At 39.0% G+C, this 20,678-nt stretch overlaps 2 protein-coding genes across 6 annotated transcripts in view; both read right to left on the bottom strand.

Annotated features, from left to right (window-relative positions):
- Positions 1-282: 282 nt before the first annotated feature.
- LOC124300611 (lysosomal acid glucosylceramidase-like) lies at positions 283-5,707 on the bottom strand. 2 transcript variants are annotated; one of them, XM_046754894.1, is made up of 8 exons: positions 5,558-5,707; positions 3,570-3,693; positions 3,108-3,429; positions 2,432-2,694; positions 1,777-2,208; positions 1,589-1,668; positions 945-1,222; positions 283-560 (listed from the first exon to the last, which is right to left on the bottom strand). In XM_046754894.1, the coding sequence occupies exons 2-8, from the start codon at positions 3,610-3,612 to the stop codon at positions 461-463; spliced, it is 1,518 nt and encodes a 505-aa protein (XP_046610850.1). In that variant the 5' UTR covers positions 3,613-3,693; positions 5,558-5,707; the 3' UTR covers positions 283-460. The 2 variants fall into 2 exon arrangements, with proteins under 2 accessions (XP_046610850.1, XP_046610851.1); XM_046754895.1 differs by having other exon boundaries at positions 3,570-3,650; positions 5,558-5,699.
- A 5,181-nt stretch (positions 5,708-10,888) lies between these two features.
- Positions 10,889-20,678, bottom strand: part of LOC124300591 (uncharacterized) — a 106,106-nt gene continuing 96,316 nt past the window's right edge. For all 4 annotated transcript variants that reach the window (XM_046754858.1, XM_046754859.1, XM_046754857.1 and 1 more), the window contains 3 exons: positions 14,433-14,548; positions 13,526-13,859; positions 10,889-13,079 (listed from right to left, as the gene is read on the bottom strand). In XM_046754858.1, the coding sequence (XP_046610814.1) occupies positions 12,852-13,079; positions 13,526-13,859; positions 14,433-14,548 (678 nt within the window). In that variant the 3' untranslated portion in view covers positions 10,889-12,851. The remainder of the gene's footprint in view (positions 13,080-13,525; positions 13,860-14,432; positions 14,549-20,678) is intronic.

Genomic DNA, 20,678 nt, shown 5'->3' with positions numbered 1-20,678 from the left:
GGTAACTCTTTGATGTTCTGCAATAAGTTCTCAATTCTACCGTTGGAACATCTCAGGGGGCGCAAGCGCAAGACGATTTTCGGTTGTGACACCAAAGCCCATTACGGCAACTGTCTTTATATTCATGAGTCAACGTCTTATGTAATGGAGTCAGCTTTTCTACGTCTAACCACTCAGTATCTTTTGTTTTTCTAATTATATCGTTCGGTCTATTATTAATTACCGAGAATTAGAAGCTTAATACGTCAAGTACAAAGAAATCATCGAACTGGTAACGTGATCCACGATTAAATATTCACGACGGTTTTATTCAAATAAGTTGTACATATAATGAAGAAGCAATTCGCTGACGTATAATTTCTCAATTCATTCGATTTGTAAACGTTATTTCAATAGAAATACTTCGTTGGAACACTATAATTTCTCTACACACTGCATATATTCAGTATTCCCATGTGCGTCATTTGTACAAAATGGTGTGAATTGATTTTGGTGGCAAATGTAAGTGGATGTTTCCTCTTCTTGGATCATTAATAGCAACATTTTGGTCTGTTGTGCAACTGAAAAAAAAACAAACTATATTTCAAAACAAGTCCTGCAATGAACAAGTGAGAAATCGCTTATGGAAAGTGCCCACGTTAAGTGAGAACCTGAATTATCATTAGTCTCATTATTACATCGTTATCGACTAAGCAGGACAGCTGGAGTAGTGTGAGAGAAGTACCACAGTTTCTTGTCAATCGTAAGCTCTTAGTGCATGTGGAAATACATTTGATTGGTTGTTATAACTTGAATTAAAATGTATAATATTAGTTCAAAATTTCCGCAATGATGTCTTTGAGATAAAATCTTAGGTACAGTTCTCAACAAGTTTTAGTGATCATAACTTCAATTTCACAAACTGTGCCTGTTTCTTTGAAAGTCGTGAAGAGACTTCTCCTTACTTGTTATATATTAGAAGAATCGTCTCTTCTTTGGGTGTTTCGAAAGCCATAGCTTTGACTGATGTATTGCCATGAGCAAGTCCTACCCTTATCGACCCTGGTGGCGTGAACTTGCTGAAATGTGTAAGAGCGTAGTATAACGGTTGTTTGTAAAATTCATCGACTTCCGCGTTCACGATTATTGCAGCATCCTTGTAATTGCCTTGATAATTGGGCCCACCGTACATGTTCACAGCGAGATTCCAGTCCACCCATCCAGCTACCCAGTTTTCAAAATTCTGGAACATGAACATTTTTTAATTACGAACCATCAATTGCTTGACTTGAACAAAGTATTATTACAGTATTATGAAACGAAATGAGATAAGCTTTCATCATCGGCTCCAACTATAGAGTACAGGTGATTTCATTTTCCGGATAAAAATCATTTGCTTCGAGCAAATGTGTGTTTTACTTGTTACGTAAAACTTTGAGTCCTTACACTCAGAGCTAATATATTGTATTATCTATTGATAAACGTGTTCCGCAACACTATATCTGATTTCCAAGATAGAATGTTCACAGCAATCACGTGGAGAATATTTCCATAATTAATTCTGCACTGTGTATTAAGCCAACAAATACTCAGTAATATAATTACATACTTGGAACATTTCCATTATGTACACTTCGGCAAAGTCCCAAGATCCCAAAGGTACAAGTCCAGTGTCTGGTTGTGGATCCCCTGCAATAATCAAAACACTATTACGCCGTGCTACGAATTGATATAAATCGTTGTGCACATTCGCAATGTCTACAATGTGTAAGACGCATAAATCGTAATATCACTTACCCGTAGAAATCTCGGTCATGAATATGAACTTGTCGGGGTAATCTTGGTGAATTTTTTCAACTAGGACTGTGGGATACAGTGTGTCCTCATACGTATGAATAGCAATGGCCGCTATGTAACTCCTGGCTAATTCGTTCTCAAACATTATATTGATGAACGAATCCAGGTGTGATCTTACGTCGTCGTAAGTAAGAATGAGAGTTCTGTTATGCTTTGATTTGCTAATGGTTGGACCGAGGTTATTTGCAACCCACTGGCCCATGTGTTTTGGTATGAAGCCCATAGCCCCATAGTGAGATATGTTTATGGTACCAATCCAAGGTTCGTTACCCGTTGACAGAGCCCACATTTCTAGCCCGTGATCTTTATACTTGTCCATAAACTTTAAAAGATAGTTGGCGTAAACCTGATAGTATTCTTCTAGTAAAAATCCTGTCAATCAAAGAAATTGCAGTTTAATTCAAAGATTTTTCAACAGAAGCTACGAGCTAAGAAACTAGTCAAATAGGATCAAATTCTGCAACAGATCTATGTCGTTTCGAAAATTTGAAGACTTGAAGCTTACGGATTGAAACGATTTTCAACGAAATATTCACGTAGCACGAAAGATGATTTAACGTTGATCAAAATATGATACGAGCTGTGCAATACACACCGTAACCTGTATAATTGTGATTCGTCCTCATCCAAGGTGGAGCAGTCCACGCTGCCGCAAAAAATTTAAGGTCCGGATTAATTTCCAAAGCTCTTTTCATCACTGGTATTTTGTAGAGTATATCTTCCTGTGCTAGACTGAATTTTTCCAGTAGCACATCTCCGTCGTGATCATCGAGGGTATATGCTCTTGTGGAAAAGTCAGTTGCACCAATCGGAATACGTCCAAAATTGTAATTACTACCTTCCTTACTGAAGTATGTTCTAGAAATTCGTTATCACAAAATGTATTACAGAATAAACCGGATATTGAACGATTCTGACTTAGGTACTGTATACTTTTACGGTTGGAAATTAAGAATTGCTAATATCGATGTGAGAATCGTATCCAAACTCTTGACGGTGTAATATAACTGGTGATTAACTCCATATACTGTCCAATCATATCACACCCAACAAGAATATACTGTTGCTGATAGGTAGCTATTCGGTATTTGGTCTTATGTTGTTGATTTATGGAAGTAATAATTTTCAAACAAACGTATATTTTGATCATGGTCACTCTCAACACACGCAACAATGCGGTTATAAGTACAGTACGTGAGATTATAGCCTTAGCCTGATTTAGTCTGTCTTAGTCTGTCATCTGTTGGGTTCCGTTACAATTGTTACCAAACCTCATCAAGTTCTCCTGGGCCCCTGAGCTCAAGTTTTTTATGTTTATGCACGCTGAGTCACTGAAACCGCCTCCAAATCCATGAATTGGTTGAAAAGTGATGCTGGGGTCTAGTCGGAAACTGTCAGAATGAGTAGGCACTTCTTTGCTAAAAACGCCATCGGTCTTGGAAAACCTCAAGCCGTCTTTAGACGACGTGTATCGGATATAGAAACCAACATCCGGAACCTTGGGTACCGGAGTGCTGTCGCAATAGGTAGCATTGCATACACAGACTGTTCCATTGTTTCCAAAATCGCGATGTACACAAGGATTACTTCCTACTGCAAATTTCAATATTCAATTGTAGGTGCGTACTTCTCTGAATGCCTTATGTATTAAAAATCATTCGCCACTGGGTGGAATCACATGGAAATCAATGTCAAATAATTGTCCGATTCAACGAATTGGGTTCAAAATTTACCTGCGCATATCCACGTGGCCAGGAACAAGATGCAACGTCGCATGACTTTTCTTTGGTCAATTACTCAGTGCAATAGATTTACTGCGAAAATTTGTATTTTTTGGAATCAATTTGTCTTCTGTAACTGCGGGCAGTAATAATTATTTGCAATGTTAGTTATTATGCATGAGCGATAACGTTAATAAGAACTCTTAGATTAATGAAAAACAGAGTTCCGACATGTGACGGTTGCAGTGTAATAATTTTTTTCATTTCGACTTCAACTAGCAGTAAACTAATAATCGACATTGCGAAAAGTGTGCCACCTGGGAAAGCACTGATCAGTTAACCAAAGTTCAACGTCTCAACTACTAGCAAATATCAAAATATAGTCTAGTGAGGCAATCTACATAACATTGCACAAACGTGCATGAATCATTTCAGAATAATAAACAATCCACATTATTTATATTTTGGATGGAAAGTTTGCCTTTTCAATCGTAGATGAACTCTGTCAACTGAACTGCAAACGATATCAAATATTGAGAATATGTAAATTTGAACAGCTGGTTAATTTGAAAAATTAACGACGGAGCCAGGAATCGAACCTGGAATCTAGCGATGCTTTACCGGAGACTTACTCCACTAGACCACCTAGCCGCTCTAGTTGCAAGCGAGGGCGGCTAGGTGGTCTAGTGGAGTAAGTCTCCGGTAAAGCATCGCTAGATTCCAGGTTCGATTCCTGGCTCCGTCGTTAATTTTTCAAATTAACCAGCTGTTCAAATTTACATATTCTCAACAAAATTCTCTCGTAGATTAATGATTTGCACACCCGCATCTCATTTATTAGACGGCATTGCTGTCTTACGGGCTTCTCATCGGAAGCAAAGGATTGAAAAGGGGTAAACATAAACATCTACACACTACAGTCTCCTTACATCGTGCATGCAGAGAAGAAATTCTTACTGATATCAAATATTATTTCAAGTGTTCACAAGAGGATAATATTCACGTTCTTTGCGCGCTTTCTATTACACTCGTTGCAATACAAATAAAAAATTGTAACCATATTGTCGCGAAGCTTTCGTTCGCACTATTGATTTTTGCAATGTAGCATATTGCGTCTATTTGAAATTCGTAGGAATGTAACGATGCAATTAACGACACACAGTAGAACAGTGACAACGGAGTCTTCGCTAGCACAAAAAAAAAAAAAAACTATGTTTTTCGAAATAGCTTGGATTGATTCTTGATTGCAACATTTTCAACAGAAAAAAATTAGTGTTTTTCGTCAAAAATCAAATTTTTTCAATTTTCCAGTTTTTGAAACCCAAAAAAATCATTTGGTCATTCAAGAATTTCACTGTTTTTGTATAAGTGTATTTTTAGAAAATTTAACCCGCGATTCTCAAGTTATACCTACGTCACCTACTTCGGAAATATTTTTAAAATGTAACGTGGTTCTATAGTTCGATTAGAAATTATATTCTTTACCAGCGAAATTACAACTGTACATAATTTACAGAGAACGTAAATAATTCACTATTGAGGGGAAACACATGCCGTAAAATATTTACTTTGAAATACATCGGTAACTGAATGTTTTATTTTAACTGTGATGAGTGTGAATTTAATATGCACGTTTGGAAGTGACTTTCCAATCTATTCAGAATAGTTACCATATTGCCAACTAATTTTTTCCCATATTTTGACAACGTTATGGAAAATTCAAGCAAAGAATATTAAAAAAAAGCTTCTGCGTCGGTCTTTATGGCACATTAACTATAACAATTCACAGTTAAAAAATAGTTCTTACAAAATTTTTAGCTTTCGTATGCGTAGCAACTTATAATATTATACGATTGTGTTTCCGAAGAATAGTTCGAAAATAGTCTGTTAGTTAAAGTTCCAGATTAAAAATACCCTCAACATTTGCACACATTCTCAGAAGTCCCAATTACGTTCATTTTTTTTATTTTGAAAATTGATTTTTCGTTTATCAACCTTACCTTTCCCAGCACTATTCTCGTCAACTCGACAGCTGCTTTTTATTCCACGACGAGCGCTTCAAATGCACCTGAAATAAAACTAGTGTGCAATACTGACTGAGTGATTTAGTAAGTTCAACTTGCACTGTGCGTCTGTCTCTGCCGCGCCAGCTTTTCATACATTTTCTCTGCATGCGCAATTGTGTTTTTACTTAATGCTGCATACATATTGTTGATGAGGAAACAAATGATCAAATGCCTGCAACCGTCATGCGGACGATATTATTACCAAACGATAATACCTCGGATATGAATACACAAGAATAACAGCAACAAAAACTGTTGATCTGGCCATTTCTCACTCACAATCAGCAAGAAACATTTTTATGATTCTCGCAAATTGCTATTCTCATATTCATTTTTTGTTGAATCATATCATATTTTGGCAAAACGATACAGCAATTCTTTCACCACATTTCGTTGGCAAATATTTACTATATTTCAAATATTCTTGTTTATTTTCACCGTGTAAATATGATCCAAATTGAACAGGCATATAAATCGTGACTAGTTTGTAGAGCAAATTGCCCCAAAAGTTTGAATATCAAATCTATTTGAGTTCGTTCAAATTTTATTATACAAGCATAGATTTTTACAAATATAAATGAAGTTTCAACACGTATATTTTCGTATTTTTTCGTTCTAAACTACCTGCAGGAACAAATTTCACACATACGTACGTATGCACTTATATCCGTGTGAAACAAATATGAAATTTATTTCGGATCGTGTGAAATTTTACTGCTAGCTATCTTAATTTTTGTCACAGAATATTAAACAATCTAATATCACTATGCGACAAATTTTCTCATATGCGTCGCACTTTGAGTCGTCACGCGCGTGACGACATACAAATGTGAGAAGACTCCAAAAATTATTGACAATATGTGTTGCGTGAAATGAAATTGAATAGCATGGTATCTAAATTCACGATTCTTCACTGTTTTGTTACAAATCCCAGTCGAAGAAATGTAATTTTCATCCGCATGAACATTGGAGTAACAATCGCCTATATTAAGAAATACTGGAGGAGGTTGCAAAGCTTACGTACAAAAGGCTATGGAAATATACATTATACTGCGTTGCATTTTCTGTTGCACATCATTTGTAAGTTTGAAAACAATCCGGAAGGTATAGAATTAAAAACATTATTAGAAATGATATATATTGTATCATTACATATAGGAAACAAGAATCAATATTATGTAATTTCAGAATTATATATATTTAACACGACGGCTGTCTTAATCTTGGAAAAATATAATGTGTTAAAAGATCGTTGATTGAAGATTTATAAAGACCTAGTAGCTACCTTTATGGGACTTTGTGATAAGGCCAAGTTCTACATTATCGACAAGCATTACGGTAAATACAACTTCATCAGCTTGCACTCACGGTGACTGCACGCTATACTCACCGAGTGCGACCACTATGACGTTGACTAAAAAATATAAAGACAAATACCCTTGGATAAATTTTTGTGACCAGTTTTCGGCATAAAGTAGTGTCGGTATGGAAGCTTGAGATTGAGTCGGTACAAAGTGAGTACGTAAGACTACTTGTCCACTGCGACTTAGAAATGTCGATCATCCCCGTGAGAAGACGCGTAACCGCGTCCACCGACAACCACCCCAACTACCTCCGAGCATCTGAAACTACCGTCAACCACCTCTTCCCATATCCGACCACCTTCGTCCTCCTCGTCGTCCTCGGCCTCCTCAACCACCTCCGATCACATCCAACCACCACCAAATACCTCCTACTCCCTCCAACCATCTCCGAACACCTCCTACCAACTCCGACCACCTGCAAGCACCTCAGACCACCTCGTCCTCCTCGTCCACTTCGTCCTTTTCCTCCTTCTCCTTCTCTTCCTTGTCCTCCTCGTTCGAAACCTCCTTCTGGTCCTCCTTGTTCTCCTCCTCCTCTTCTTCATCCTCCTCCTCCTCAGAAAATCAAAAGTCACCAAGTCAACGACCTGTACAGCCAAGACTACGGAGTGCCTGGAGGTCGAGATCCACCAGGTGGAGGACCTGGAAAGCTAAGTCTACAGAAAATCAGTCCTGAAGGTAAAAAGTCACCAGGTCAAGGACCTGGACGGCCAGAACTATAGAGCACTTGTCCTGGAAGTCGAGTTTCACCAGGTACCGTACCTGGAGCGCAGGCACTACGGTGCGCTTGTCCTGGAGGTTGAGTTTCATCAGGTTGCGGACTTGGAGCGCAGGAACTACGGAGCGGTTGTCCCCGGAGTCGAGTTTCACCCGGTTGCGGACTTGGAGCGCAGGAACTACGGAGCGGTTGTCCCCGGAGTCGAGTTTCACCCGGTAGCGGACCTGGAGCGCAGAAACTACGGAGCGCTTGTCTTAGAAGTCGAGTTTCACCAGGTAGCAGACCTGAAGCGCAGGAACTACGAAGCGCTTGTCCTGGAGGTTGAATTTCACCAGGTAGAGGACCTGAAGCACAGGAATCACAAAACGCTTGTCCCTGAAGCCGAGTTTCACCCGGTAGCGGACCTGGAGAGCAGAAACTACGAAGCGCTTGTCCTGGAAGTCGAGTTTAGCCAGGTAGCGGACCCGGAGCGCTTGTCCCTGAAGTCGAGTTGCATCAGGAAGCGGACCCGAAGCGCAGGATCTAGGAAGTAGATAACCCGGAACTCGAAATCTGTGGAGCGCGATTCTCATACGTCCGCTCTAGTGCGCGATTGCTTCCAGACTGAGGAATTCGGCTAGCTGATTTTAGATTGGTGACGTCACTTTCTGACCATCCGACATCCAAAATAGGGTTTCGAACATTGATACTATGTATGTATGATGTATGATGATGTATGATGGTTCTTGTTTTCATATTTCAGACTTCATCTTTCCTTCCGATTCCAGACCCAAGCGGCTAGGCCCTTCGATGGTCAGCCATTGACTAAAGATATATTCTTCAGTTAATGGGTCAGCTAATAACGCTGCCGTTCTGCGACAGTTGGATGATGAGAATTTTTGCGCGTACCTTTCAAATGTGTGTTGAAATACACTGGAAGTTTTAAGAAGCTTCGTTCAATCTCTCCTTATACTGTCTCATATACGAAGCATCCATTTGATCTCGATCAAAATTAGCGCATGCGTTATGTATCATAGTTACTTTGAATTTTTTTCCATCCGAATCCTTTTTGAAAAACAATTCTACTCCTCTGCCCAACGTAGATACTTTACTTGCGACTAGCTAAAACAGCGTTTCGATTCTATGCCTACAAAAATTCAAGATCGAGAGCAAATGAAATGGTTGTTAGAATAATTACGAATATTAATGTTATGGAATACATCGAGCGCGTTTCGAATAGAATCGCAATTCGAAATGAATAATTCTTCTATTTTCATATTATAGACGTATTATTGTAGGTAATCTAGTTTGTCTCTTGGAAACGTATAAAATTCACAGTGTGCATCACGTATTAATCGTAAATGGATCATATATATTAATATCGTACATGGACCGCATGTACATATATACCTTTTGGTCTCGCAGACACTACACACAGGCCAAGTATTGGCATGGGCTTACCATTTCAAAGACTGTGTTACTCGGAAAGTGAATGCAGCCAGCATCATGTCGAAATCGGTAACTCTTTGATGTTCTGCAGTTCTCAACTCTGCCGTTGGAACATCTCAAGGGGTGCAAGCGCACGACGATTATCAGTTGTGACACCAAAGTCCATAACAGCAACTGTGTTTATATTCTTCCGTCAACGACTATGAGTAGTCATCAGGGCGTGCTAGCATCGTGCACAGAGAAATTTCATTTGTTATAGTAACTAAAAAAATTCAGTAAAATAGGTTACGGTATAACAAACTGTTTGTATATTGTTGGAATTACGCAAAACGAGGTACACGTAACCATTTTGCGTTATTGTCGATCCTTCGCAATGGGGATCATTTCACACACAGGTGTGTATAAAATAATCCTTTTCTAGTGCTTGGCAATATTATTTTTTTGAAATATTGGAAGCAGCTTCACTCAAATATTTTATTCCAGCAGTTGTAGAAAAGGCGCCATTGTTTCAATACACATTAATGAAAAAGAAAAACCCAAGTTCCTCAAATTTTACAATAATGTTATTTTATCGTCGAGAGGAACACTTTGTACCAGTCTCCCCTATGTCTTTATTCATAATCTGCGTTTGCTTGTAACTCGATCCGTGTCTTTTTTCAACTAATCAATATAGCTGCATAGACATTCAATATTTCAACAGCTGGTATTCTACGACAGTCAAATAATAACGGTGCTGTTTGATGAAATGGAGCAAGACGGACGTTGACTAAAGATGAACGTACTGTACATAGCATTCCAGCCGAGTCGGATTGTTTTCTTATTGTTCTGGTTCTAAATTTTCCCTGTTTCAGAATTTCTGATTTTTTTTTCTTACAACTGACTCGTCACGGACGGAATCAGATAAGTCAGTCCTTCCTTCTCTTCGATATTGTGCACTACCTAAACGCATAATTAACTGTTCATATCCCACGTTTGTTGGTAACGAAGCTACAGATATTGACTAATTATGTTATCATGCGAATCCTGTTCATCTTCAATGCATAGTCGAATTTGCAGCAGTCGATAATACAGATAATGGTAAGTAGCAGTCTCCTATCTGAAGATATTCTCGACTTATATAATGCGAGCCAACTCCAGTAGATGGCGAAAGTAGCAATTAATATTCACTTCACTGAAAATTGAGAAAATTCTGTGTAGTTACTTGATTTTTTCGATACAAACCGATTGAGCCACAAAAATAAATAAGAGAATAAAATTTTGTCGAAAAGCGCTTTACTGGGAAAAAAAAATTATTTCAAATAACGATGGATAACCTGTTTTGAAACCTCAGCGTTCTTTGAAAATGTCACTGCAAAAAATTCAATAGAATATACTTTCTTGCCTAAAAATTCTGGTGCTTTTTCAGTTTAGTAGAAGTATAGTTTTTAGCATTCTAAAAAATTGGTTCGGATATCCACATTTTATTTTTTAAACGTTACGTATCTAGTTCGCAATACGAAGACAACTCTTTCTTCAAAATTTGAGTGACAAAAAAAAAAAAAAAATTCTCGATGAAATTATTTGAGTACACTTGGACATTTCATTAATAAATATCTGTTCGAATACTCGGAACTTTCATTCAGCGATAGAGGAAGAATTATTATTTGAATAAGTTTTGAAAATTAGTGAAGTTAAACGTTTCATGACAAATATACGTATGAGGTAAATGGGAATGAAGCATTTGAAACCGAATAATATTTCACATTTGTATTAATAGTGTTTATGTACAATGTTTACACGGATGTACAGAGAGCTGCGTTTAGTCTCTGGAGGCCAAGTGTTGTATAATACACGGAAATTAATAAAAGTTAATGTTGCTACCGAGTCTCTCTCGATAATTGCATTGGGTGAGAATATTTATAGTAATTAATGATTCAATTACGTTAATAAATCGTAATTTCATTTTAGATACATTTTAACACATATTCATAAATACAACATGATGTTGTACATGGTGTAGTAGCCAACGACTGTTGCATCTTTGAGAAATTCATTCGTACTCGTTACAGAAATCGATCGAAAATCACTACATTATGTGATCATCGAGTTTGACAAGACTTTACTTTTCAATCAATGTTACTCTCAATATCGGTATGCCAATGATATTTTCAATGTTATCTAATAAGAATTTACGGCGATAGTGTCTTTCATTATTTTGTCGACGGTAGATAGGATCTTATCGGAAATGAAATTAAACAAATTTTTCATACCTATGTATAATAATCTACTATCGAAGAGAACAAAACAATTCGAAATAGAAGAGCGAGAAAAAAAAATCCCGAACACAATTTTTAAATTTCAATCACACCAGATTGCTCAAAGATATGGCGTCATAATTGGCACACCACGTACATTTTCTAGTCAGTTCACAAGTATCGCGATATTATACATATGTATATATGCATATATATACACATACATATATAATTAGTTAATCTATTCAATAGACAATTTCATTAAATATTTTCTAGTAGAGCTAAAAAAAAAAAAAAATTTTTAATAATATTTTTTTTCTTAACATTTTTACTTCTCTTATTTGTATCCGGGATATATTTACATCCCAGAATACGCCCAGATCCATCAAACAATCAGATATTACTTAGAATACTGACGCGCGGCATAACTGCGCGCGTAAATCTTATGATAATTATGAAGAAATCTAATCATACATGAAGTAATCAAATATAGGTACAAATTTTCATATACAAGAATTAATAAGAACTGGCCGCATATAAAAACTATAACCTAAACGTCGTAAAGTTAAATTATTAGTGTAAAGTGGTCTCGAGACTTTTCTTTTTGTTTTATTGAATATCCCCTCGGTTCACTGATCCCGACTCACACTGAAATGTCGCGCTGATAAGTACCAAAAAGGTGAGCAGGTCTTGTATTTCAGTATCTCAAAAATCCATTGACGTTTCATTTGGATAAATTCGGAGTGATAAACCACATTTTTGCCATATCGATTAACACCTATAAGCGATAAGAGAGTCACGAAGCGCTTTTGAAATTTTTGCCACTACGTTTAAAATATGAAAACTCTTTGCACGTTATCGAATAAAGCCAACAATCAGTCAGATCCTAAGCTGACCACAGGGAGTCGAGCGAAAGTGAACTTCGGTGTATCGATAAATCGATGTATATTGGGACTCTAAACCGAAGAAGAAAATCACGATATCGTAGTTGAAAGCCACAATAAATTGGCTGTCAACTAGAATTCTTGTAAAAAATTCTTCTCCCGCCACTTATTTTTCTCTATCATATAAATGTTGACGTATTAATATGTAAAAGTTCTGACAATAAATACGATGATTACATGAGTTTTGTTTGACGCACGTGTGTGTGGGTATGAGGCCGAAAACAATTGGTCCAGATAATGGTAGGTCAATGATAATAAGGTCGTCGTCACCATGCCAAGGTTTTACTTCCGTGCGGAAAAATTGGAAAGCTTGTTAAGCGATTTCAGAAGCTGCGGTCCTGTAACAACTAAGCGACAAACTTCGCGTATGTCTAAGATATAAGAAGACGTATTTCTCACTCCGCAGGTTGACTTTTGCCCAAATTCCCTGCAACATGTTCACATCGGGAAACAACCTTTAAGTTTTTCTGGACAAATTGGAAATTCCAGGGCAAATATTTACGGAATTTCTAATATGAATTTATAACAGATAAGCGTGAATCAGGCTTCAAAGTCCGGATCGTTGTCTCTTGGCTGTCGCTGTTTGCTTCTCGCCCTTTTAGCCTTCGTCGCCGAGGCTTTCTGCTTCTTGGGCTTTGGCGAAACCTCGCAGCTGCATCCGCTTCGGACTTTGATGTAGTCCAATGCCCACCCAGAACCCCCGGCTATAGTTCCGGGGACCGCCAGTATCTGGTGTCCGTGGTGGTGCCTGTGCTCGCCCAAACCACCCTGCAAACCGAAGAAAATTATTTTCTGTACCACCTTGGAATTTTGATAAAAATTACCAAAACACTATTAATTTCCCATAAAAAATCCCGAAACACCATGGATTCCCCATAAAAAAATCCCAAAACACCATGGATTTCCCATAAAAATATTTGAAGCCCCATAAAAATTATGAAATTGTGATAAATTTCCCATACGTATCGAAATAGAAATTTTCATAATTTTACCACAGAATAGTTATTAAAATCTACATTGAAAAGTCTAGAACCGCAAACTCGGATGGAATCTCCATATAAATACAACTCCCGTAATGATTCTTAACACTATGTCACAATGTCCAAGCCGTAATGAAAACTTGGAAATTACCACCTTTTCGGCATAATGAAAGGCGCTTAGCTGAGATACATTTTCTTATTTTCATATCAGGAGGTTGAGGAACTGAAACGAACCTTGTGATCGAGGGTTTTAATGATAGCGTAGGTGTAGGAGAACTTTTGTACGCATCGAGATTGGCTTTTGAGCTTCCGGTCGATGAACCTGCACGGTTTGTCGAGGACCTCCTTTTTGCAAGAGTATTCATAAAATCGTTGCTTGTTCTCTCCATCCCGGTAGAGGTCGACGTACATGTTATCCCGGTTCGTTCCACCCAGCGGTTCCGACATCTCTGCATCGGTTGGGCAGCAGTCGACCGGGTTACCTTCGTCACCAGCCTCTCGGCGCAGCATCTTCTGCATCTCACGATACGTCATTCGCTTGTTCGACGTTTCATCCAACGGCACGTTCCTGCCGAACGATCATATCAAATGAGATTAAGTGTTTCCAACAGTTTTTTTTTTTCGAACATAAAATGGGTACATATGGAAACTTTGTTGAAGGATTGTTAAATCGTAACTAAATCCAATTCCAACTCCCAGGTAACATATACATATACTCTAAAGTCATTGCCAAGTAATTATGGTGCACTAAAATTGGAAATTTGAACAAAGTCGTGGATTAGTAGGCGCTTACTACATTACAGCATATAAACTGTCATATGGTGATGCATCGTGCAAAATAGTACAACTATCAAATATTACAATTCGAATGGAAGTCATCACAAGCAGCAAAATCCTTTATGCTACTCACTGTGCATGACTGAAACTCATATTTTATTGACTTTTTCACGTATTACTATTGTCTTTGATTTCATATTTTACGGCACATTTTCTGTCGTCGTTGATTTCCAGGTTATTCTTGGTCCCTATTGAACTGTTCAACATACGATTATTTTTTGTGTTTGGGAACGCACGATCGCTACTCAGGCAAGTATAATGCTAACCAGGAATAAAAATAAGTAGATACTAAATAAATCCGCACCAGGCAGGGTTGTGTCCTCTGAACGGATGATCCCTGGGCCGACGTGACGTGAAGGAAGAAGTCAGGTTATTCGCGGCAACAAGCCACGGACACAGGACTGCGGTCACCCAAACCACCTGCAACATGAAGAACGATCCACGAAATGTTAACAAGTTATTCGTAAGGCAAACATGCCTGGAATATAAGAACGTTGGTCAAATGCTTTGCGAAAGGAGGTGCAGCCGCGAGACACCGCATTACTCATACGCTTAGCCCAACAGAGTTACGAGCTGAACCAGCAAGTGTGGTGCGCAAGCAGATACGGATAAAATGTGCATGTATGCTTGTAATGATGCTTGTATCTGCCAACCAGTTGGGCGAAGTGATTAATTCAAGTACCGTTCTGCCGTTAAATAATTTTGCCCACCCTCTCCAGTTTTTTTAAACGGATTTTTTAGTCGTACCATACCAGTAAAAAGCTGTCGTGACATTGACAAATGCTTGACAGATCAAATTTAAAAGCATCAAGATTATGAAATACTATTTTTCGGTTGTCGAAGATATCTACACTTTTACAACAGTCGACTGAGAAAATTTTGAAAAATTATTGAATGTCTGTTGATGTCTTGAAAATAGGTTCACAAGCGAATTCATTTCTACTTTTTTCTTTCTCAATTTCCACGGGACAATGCACGGTACCATGGGACCGGTTGAACAGAGGTTACGTATCGGGCATAGAACCGGGACAAAAGTAACGTAAGGTTCCAAGATCTCGTTGTGTGGTCATGTTGATCTGTTTAATTTGAATACCACCTCGGTGGCAGTGTGCACTTAGATGCCGTTAATTACACGAACACCCAACCGCGGGATGACTTAATTAAGTATCATGAACCGTTATCTCGTATCGCTACTTCTCCGAACTTGGTGTCCTTTGTATATTCAACCGAATCTCACGAACGGTGCCTTATACATGCAGCTGCCTCGGACACCGGACCTCGACACGCTGCATTCAATGCCCGATGAACCAATCCTGAGTCCTGGCCAAGAGATCAATTTTACTGCCTAGAATGCATAGAAACGCTCTACGGTAGTCTGGAATGTGGCCCAAAGGTCTTGGAATGCACTATAAGCGATACTTAATTCATTTCAGATGGCGATAATGTATGGACCATGTCCGTGGGCCACGGGCAGTATAAAACCGTATTAGGTAGATTGGGTCCCTCTACCTGAATTCAGGATATATGCATTTCATTTTCAAGTAACACTGTGTATGCTGGATATAGCTGATAACAGTTTCAGGCTCATTGTCAGTAAAATTCACAAAACAATTCATCAATAAGTCAAAAGATGGAAATCTTCCCGCTGGTTCTTTCAATCCTGCGAGTCATTCCATAGATATATTATATCTATGGTCGCGCGATGTCCGCGATCATTCGAAGCGACCACACATCGAGCTGCTGGACACTTCCTGCATGTAATCAGCTTACGGGTGTGAAGAGAATCGAGAACACGCCGACAGGTACGATTCCAAACTGTCGATAATGGACTGAGCCGAGACTCATTAGTATATCATGTCATCGCAAATAACGTCAATTTATATGATCGAAATCCTTTGCTCGCCACATGCATGCGTAGGCAAAGTTTTATCCTCGATGTGATCTGACATTCGAATAATTACCCAGAATTCATCATTTGCTCATCAGTCTGCAAATGGGATCCTATCTTCTCGCTTTCGACATGTGAATAAGTGTGGAAATAGGATTTCCTTCGTGGGATGTGACGAAATATCTCGCAACGACTTCATCCGTCACATGTAAATCGGTGCAAAAGCACCGAAGCCTGATGGCACAAGAAGATCATAACTGCGGTGATGGATGATGAGGTCGTTATCGGGACTTGATGAACGCTGGTAACAGGTTCGCACGTACTTGTCAATGATTTTCACGCTATGTTAGATTTTCTCGATGCAATTATCCGCGCAGCACACATATGTCAGCTTTCGTAATGTGGGCAAAATTTGACGTTATCCAGACGGTTAAGGCTTAACACAGACATGTGATCGGCGTATCTCGAGGACCCAGCATAGAATAGACGTTGTTATCTGAAATGGCACCGATCAGAGTTCAGTTGTTGAACGGAACCAGGAAACTCGGCAACTCGCAAAACGAAATATGTTCAACGACGCTGGAGACGAAGTGAGCTTATTCTTATTAATGAGCTTCCACGTTCAATACTTCGTATCGGACATCGGGCATGCGGTTTGACATTTCGTAACGTTAACGCTACGAGAACTCTTGGCGATTGATACCAACGCAGAGAGTTCGAGCAGGCAATGAAACTTAATTGACGACTTTTCTACGGCTTGTATTTCAAACGAGCACGCCGACTTTCAGTGACATTCATTCGCTCAGCTGAGAAATGTGATTACACATATATTTTGTGGCTCTCTTTAATCCTACGGGTGCACATCATACCTTTCACCGTTCAACGCCGTTCTCCGTTATTCGACAGACACTGGATTGCGATTGGAGAACATGAAATGGTAGAAACTCGTTTCGTTCATGTTACTGCTTTCCGAATCGTCAACATTACTTTTTGTCTTCAAAGTGCATCAAAAATCAATTTTCGATGCTTCAAAAGTACTCTAAGTACTTCTCGAAATGGACTTCCATGTATTATAACTTGCGAACTATCACGCATTACGATTTTTAATGAAGAACCAATCGCCGAAACAAAATAGTCCCTGATCAACTGGCCGTCCTTTCTTGAAGCCCAATGACTCGCGGACTGTCGAAGACATGATCTGATTGGGGTTACCAAGAGGTGCTGAAGGTCGAAGCAAGGAGGAACCTGGCGCAGTCGATATCGGGACCCCGCGTGAAATGCAAATATGTCGCCCCTCGAGAGAGAAACAGAGAGAGAGAGAGAGAGAAAGAGAGAGCCGAGGTACCACATGCACTTATACAACCATGCACCACTTCCCGGAGCTTGTCGTCGATTAGACAGGAATGTGCTTTCCTAGTCCTCAACGATCTCGACGGGGCAGAACGAGTCGTCAAGCAGCTCGTTCTCCGATCATCTACTGATCCGCCGGGAATATGTCCATCGAAGAAACTGGAGCGCGGCTGGTATTCAGACATCGATTCTGATTCTGAAGTTCGATATCGCCAATTTGCGACGCACGTTGGAATCTCGGCACTCGTATTACGGGGACATGATGGTTTTTTTATGGATTTTTACGACTTCCATGCTGATTTTGTCTAGATGTCCACGCTTTTTGAATGTTATTGAAAATATGTTTCTCGATTCATCGCAAAGGAAATCAAATATACCCTGACCTTACCCCAGTCTTTACGCTGCATTTTCGAAAAGATTTTAACAATTAACCTCAACGATTTTGTTTCAAAAGACACGAAAATAACGTGATAACCTCAAAATGGTTTGATACCTACAGTTATAAAACATTGTGTCTTATAATTATAGAGTGTATGTTCACGAAACGTCAGTATATAATATTAGGCTGTCCATAAGCTGTGTAGCTCCATTTTGTGAATAGCCCCTATGATTACAATTATTTACTTTATTGTAACAGAGTCCGATTAAAGTTGAAATTCAGAATAATGAGACTGGTAAGCCCTGTTTGTTCCATAATTTTTCAAACGATACTATTTGATCCATTCATGTTCCAAACTTGAAAAAGTTTTACGCTAACACAAAATTTGGCTCACTTACTACTTGACAATAAAAAAAATCGAGGGTTGTACCATTATAAGTTATTGAGATTAGTAAGGGTGCTTGAGAGATTGCGATTGATCTTGATCTTCATCTAATCGCGAGGCTTTTATCGTAATGAACATAAATTAGTGGGGACGTGGTATATCGGATTTAGCCTGGGACGCAGCGTATTCTGCTTGCAGCAGTGAAATTGGCTTCGTTTATGAATTGTATTAATCGCGCGTGCGCTGCTGAGGTTATACTTTGCAAGTTGGAATTGTCCCGAGTTTACAGTTCAGGCCAGAAGGGTTATTTCATGCGACAAAGAAGCAGCGATTGGCTTTCACCGGAAAAAAATTATTAAAAAACGGTGAGTCGAGAACGTGGCAAGTTCCACAATATTTACGAAGCCGTCAATGCACCGGGAGTATCATTAGCATAGCCTTTGTGTGTTCAGGAGAGAAGAACTTACGAAGAAGAAGAAGAAGAAGGAGAAGAAGAACAACCCAAAGGTAAAGGCGATTTCAACACTTGGTTCGCTTCGCCATTATCGGACGTCACCGATGTGCTTCTCATTATATTCTCCAGCAGGGCGATTCCTAACGACCATAAAAAAATCCCGACATCCATTTCTTTCGCCTCATCGATACAACGCCGATGATCGTTCCTCATGCTTCGGGCTTCGTTTCGCACCTCGATCGCTTCAACACCACGTGTCTCTCATTTTCAGGCATCTTATTTGTGAGCCATTAACTTTGAGGATACGTTCAGAGACTTCCGTGAATGGTAGACGAGGTTCGGCGCGTGGGTGCGTTACAGTATCACGTAAAATATAAGGCACACCGTATAAACTGTATTGGCAATTAGCCAACGATTTAATGATAGTACGAAACTTTATAGCAGCCCGATCGCGAGGCCATCGGACGGTTTAACTTCTTCGTCGCTTGAACGTCTTTTCCAACAAGTATCATCGTCTTAATGTAATTATTCAGCCGGCAGTCTCACTTATCACAAATTTATTACCAAAAATCTTTGCGTTGGCAAGATCTGTTTCAAAATTTGTTGTGGCGTCATGGCCCAACTTACTGTTTCAGTACAATCAGATCTGGAGATCGGTCTTAAAAGAAGTGGGAAACGCATATTGAACTAGTTGTAAAAGATGCATGTAACTCATTCTCTTCGTGAAACGATTCTCGATTATAATCCTTGTGTAGGGTGTCAAATTTGTTGCTTTTTAACTGCCGAATAGACAAAAAATATGGCCTCACCTGAACAGAATGTGAAATGATCATGAATGAAGAAAACTTCAATTCTGTTTCTGGTCATGGTTTTAGACGATTTTTTTCAATAATCGAAATTACAGTCGTGTAACTAATCACGAATAGCATTACGATCATAGTATTGAAATATTCATAAATCACGATCACTTTGTTGCAAAATAAATTTGTTTGTAATGTCTATCAACTCGTGAAATCAAAGAGTCAGAGTCGAATCATCAAGATTTGTACTTCACAAGTAGATAATACAATGAAATTTTTTTGCATATTTTCAAGTGAATCAAATGGTCTCTAAACACATCTTCCAGTTGATCAAACAAAACCATGGATCTGCGTAATGAGTATGAAATACGTCGAAAATAGTAGAAGACCAAAGAGGTGATCTATCGAGGAACTGTTTCTTGAAATATTGGAAAGGTATTGGATCAGAATGAAAAAAAAATAAACAAAAAATAAAGAAATCCAGCAAAACGGTAAAAAATTAGAACGAACGTTAGATCCAAGAGCTGCTGTGCAGGTATAGAGCCATTCGAATATAATTAAGAATTTTCACCCAAACAATTTATAAATATACAGTAGCCGCACGTATGGCAAGTGGTAACTATTTAGTGCCACTTTAAGTGTCGGTAATAACAGGGATTTTTTTTTTCTCCCCGCTCCGGTACACAATGAATACCACCGTCTGTACTTCTACATAGTAACATTACCGAGTTGCGGCATTGAAGCTCCGTCGTTCAGTTGCGGGTACGTAGCACTGTACGTATGTATAGGAAAACGTACCTATGGGACTGTCTCTCTACGTTCGTCTCTGCCGGTGTCTGCGATGCCTCTAGGCTGTTTAGACAGTGAACTCTCGCCGTGTGTTGTGATTGACATATATCAACATTTACTTAGTCGCGTTGCCGTTCCGTGCTTGCGTGCTTTCGTGCTTGCGGACGCGCATGCGTGCTTGGTTTTACCGAACTCGTGAGTGCCCCGAAGATAGCCGCGCGTGGTTTTTCACATCGGTACCTGTGCAGCTTTCCCTAAGTCGTCTTTGCTTGTCATCCCCTTCGGAATGATTCGTTGCTTATCGTCGTTAGCAGACACTGCGTGAAATTATTACACGGATTTACCGACGCCAATGTTTGGTCAACGAACTTTTTGCCTTCGCAAATAATTATGCAACGAAGGGTAAAAAACGACATTAAACTTCATCGAGCTGGTAGAACTGGATTTTATCCAATGAACATCCTTTGAGTACATAAAAAATTTTAAGTAGGGGTATACAATTTTG

Source organism: Neodiprion virginianus, chromosome 3 (genome assembly GCF_021901495.1).
Source record: "Neodiprion virginianus isolate iyNeoVirg1 chromosome 3, iyNeoVirg1.1, whole genome shotgun sequence".
NCBI classification, from domain to species: domain Eukaryota; kingdom Metazoa; phylum Arthropoda; class Insecta; order Hymenoptera; family Diprionidae; genus Neodiprion; species Neodiprion virginianus.
Note: the sequence above shows the minus strand (reverse complement) of the source record. Positions and strands in the feature narration are given on the sequence as shown.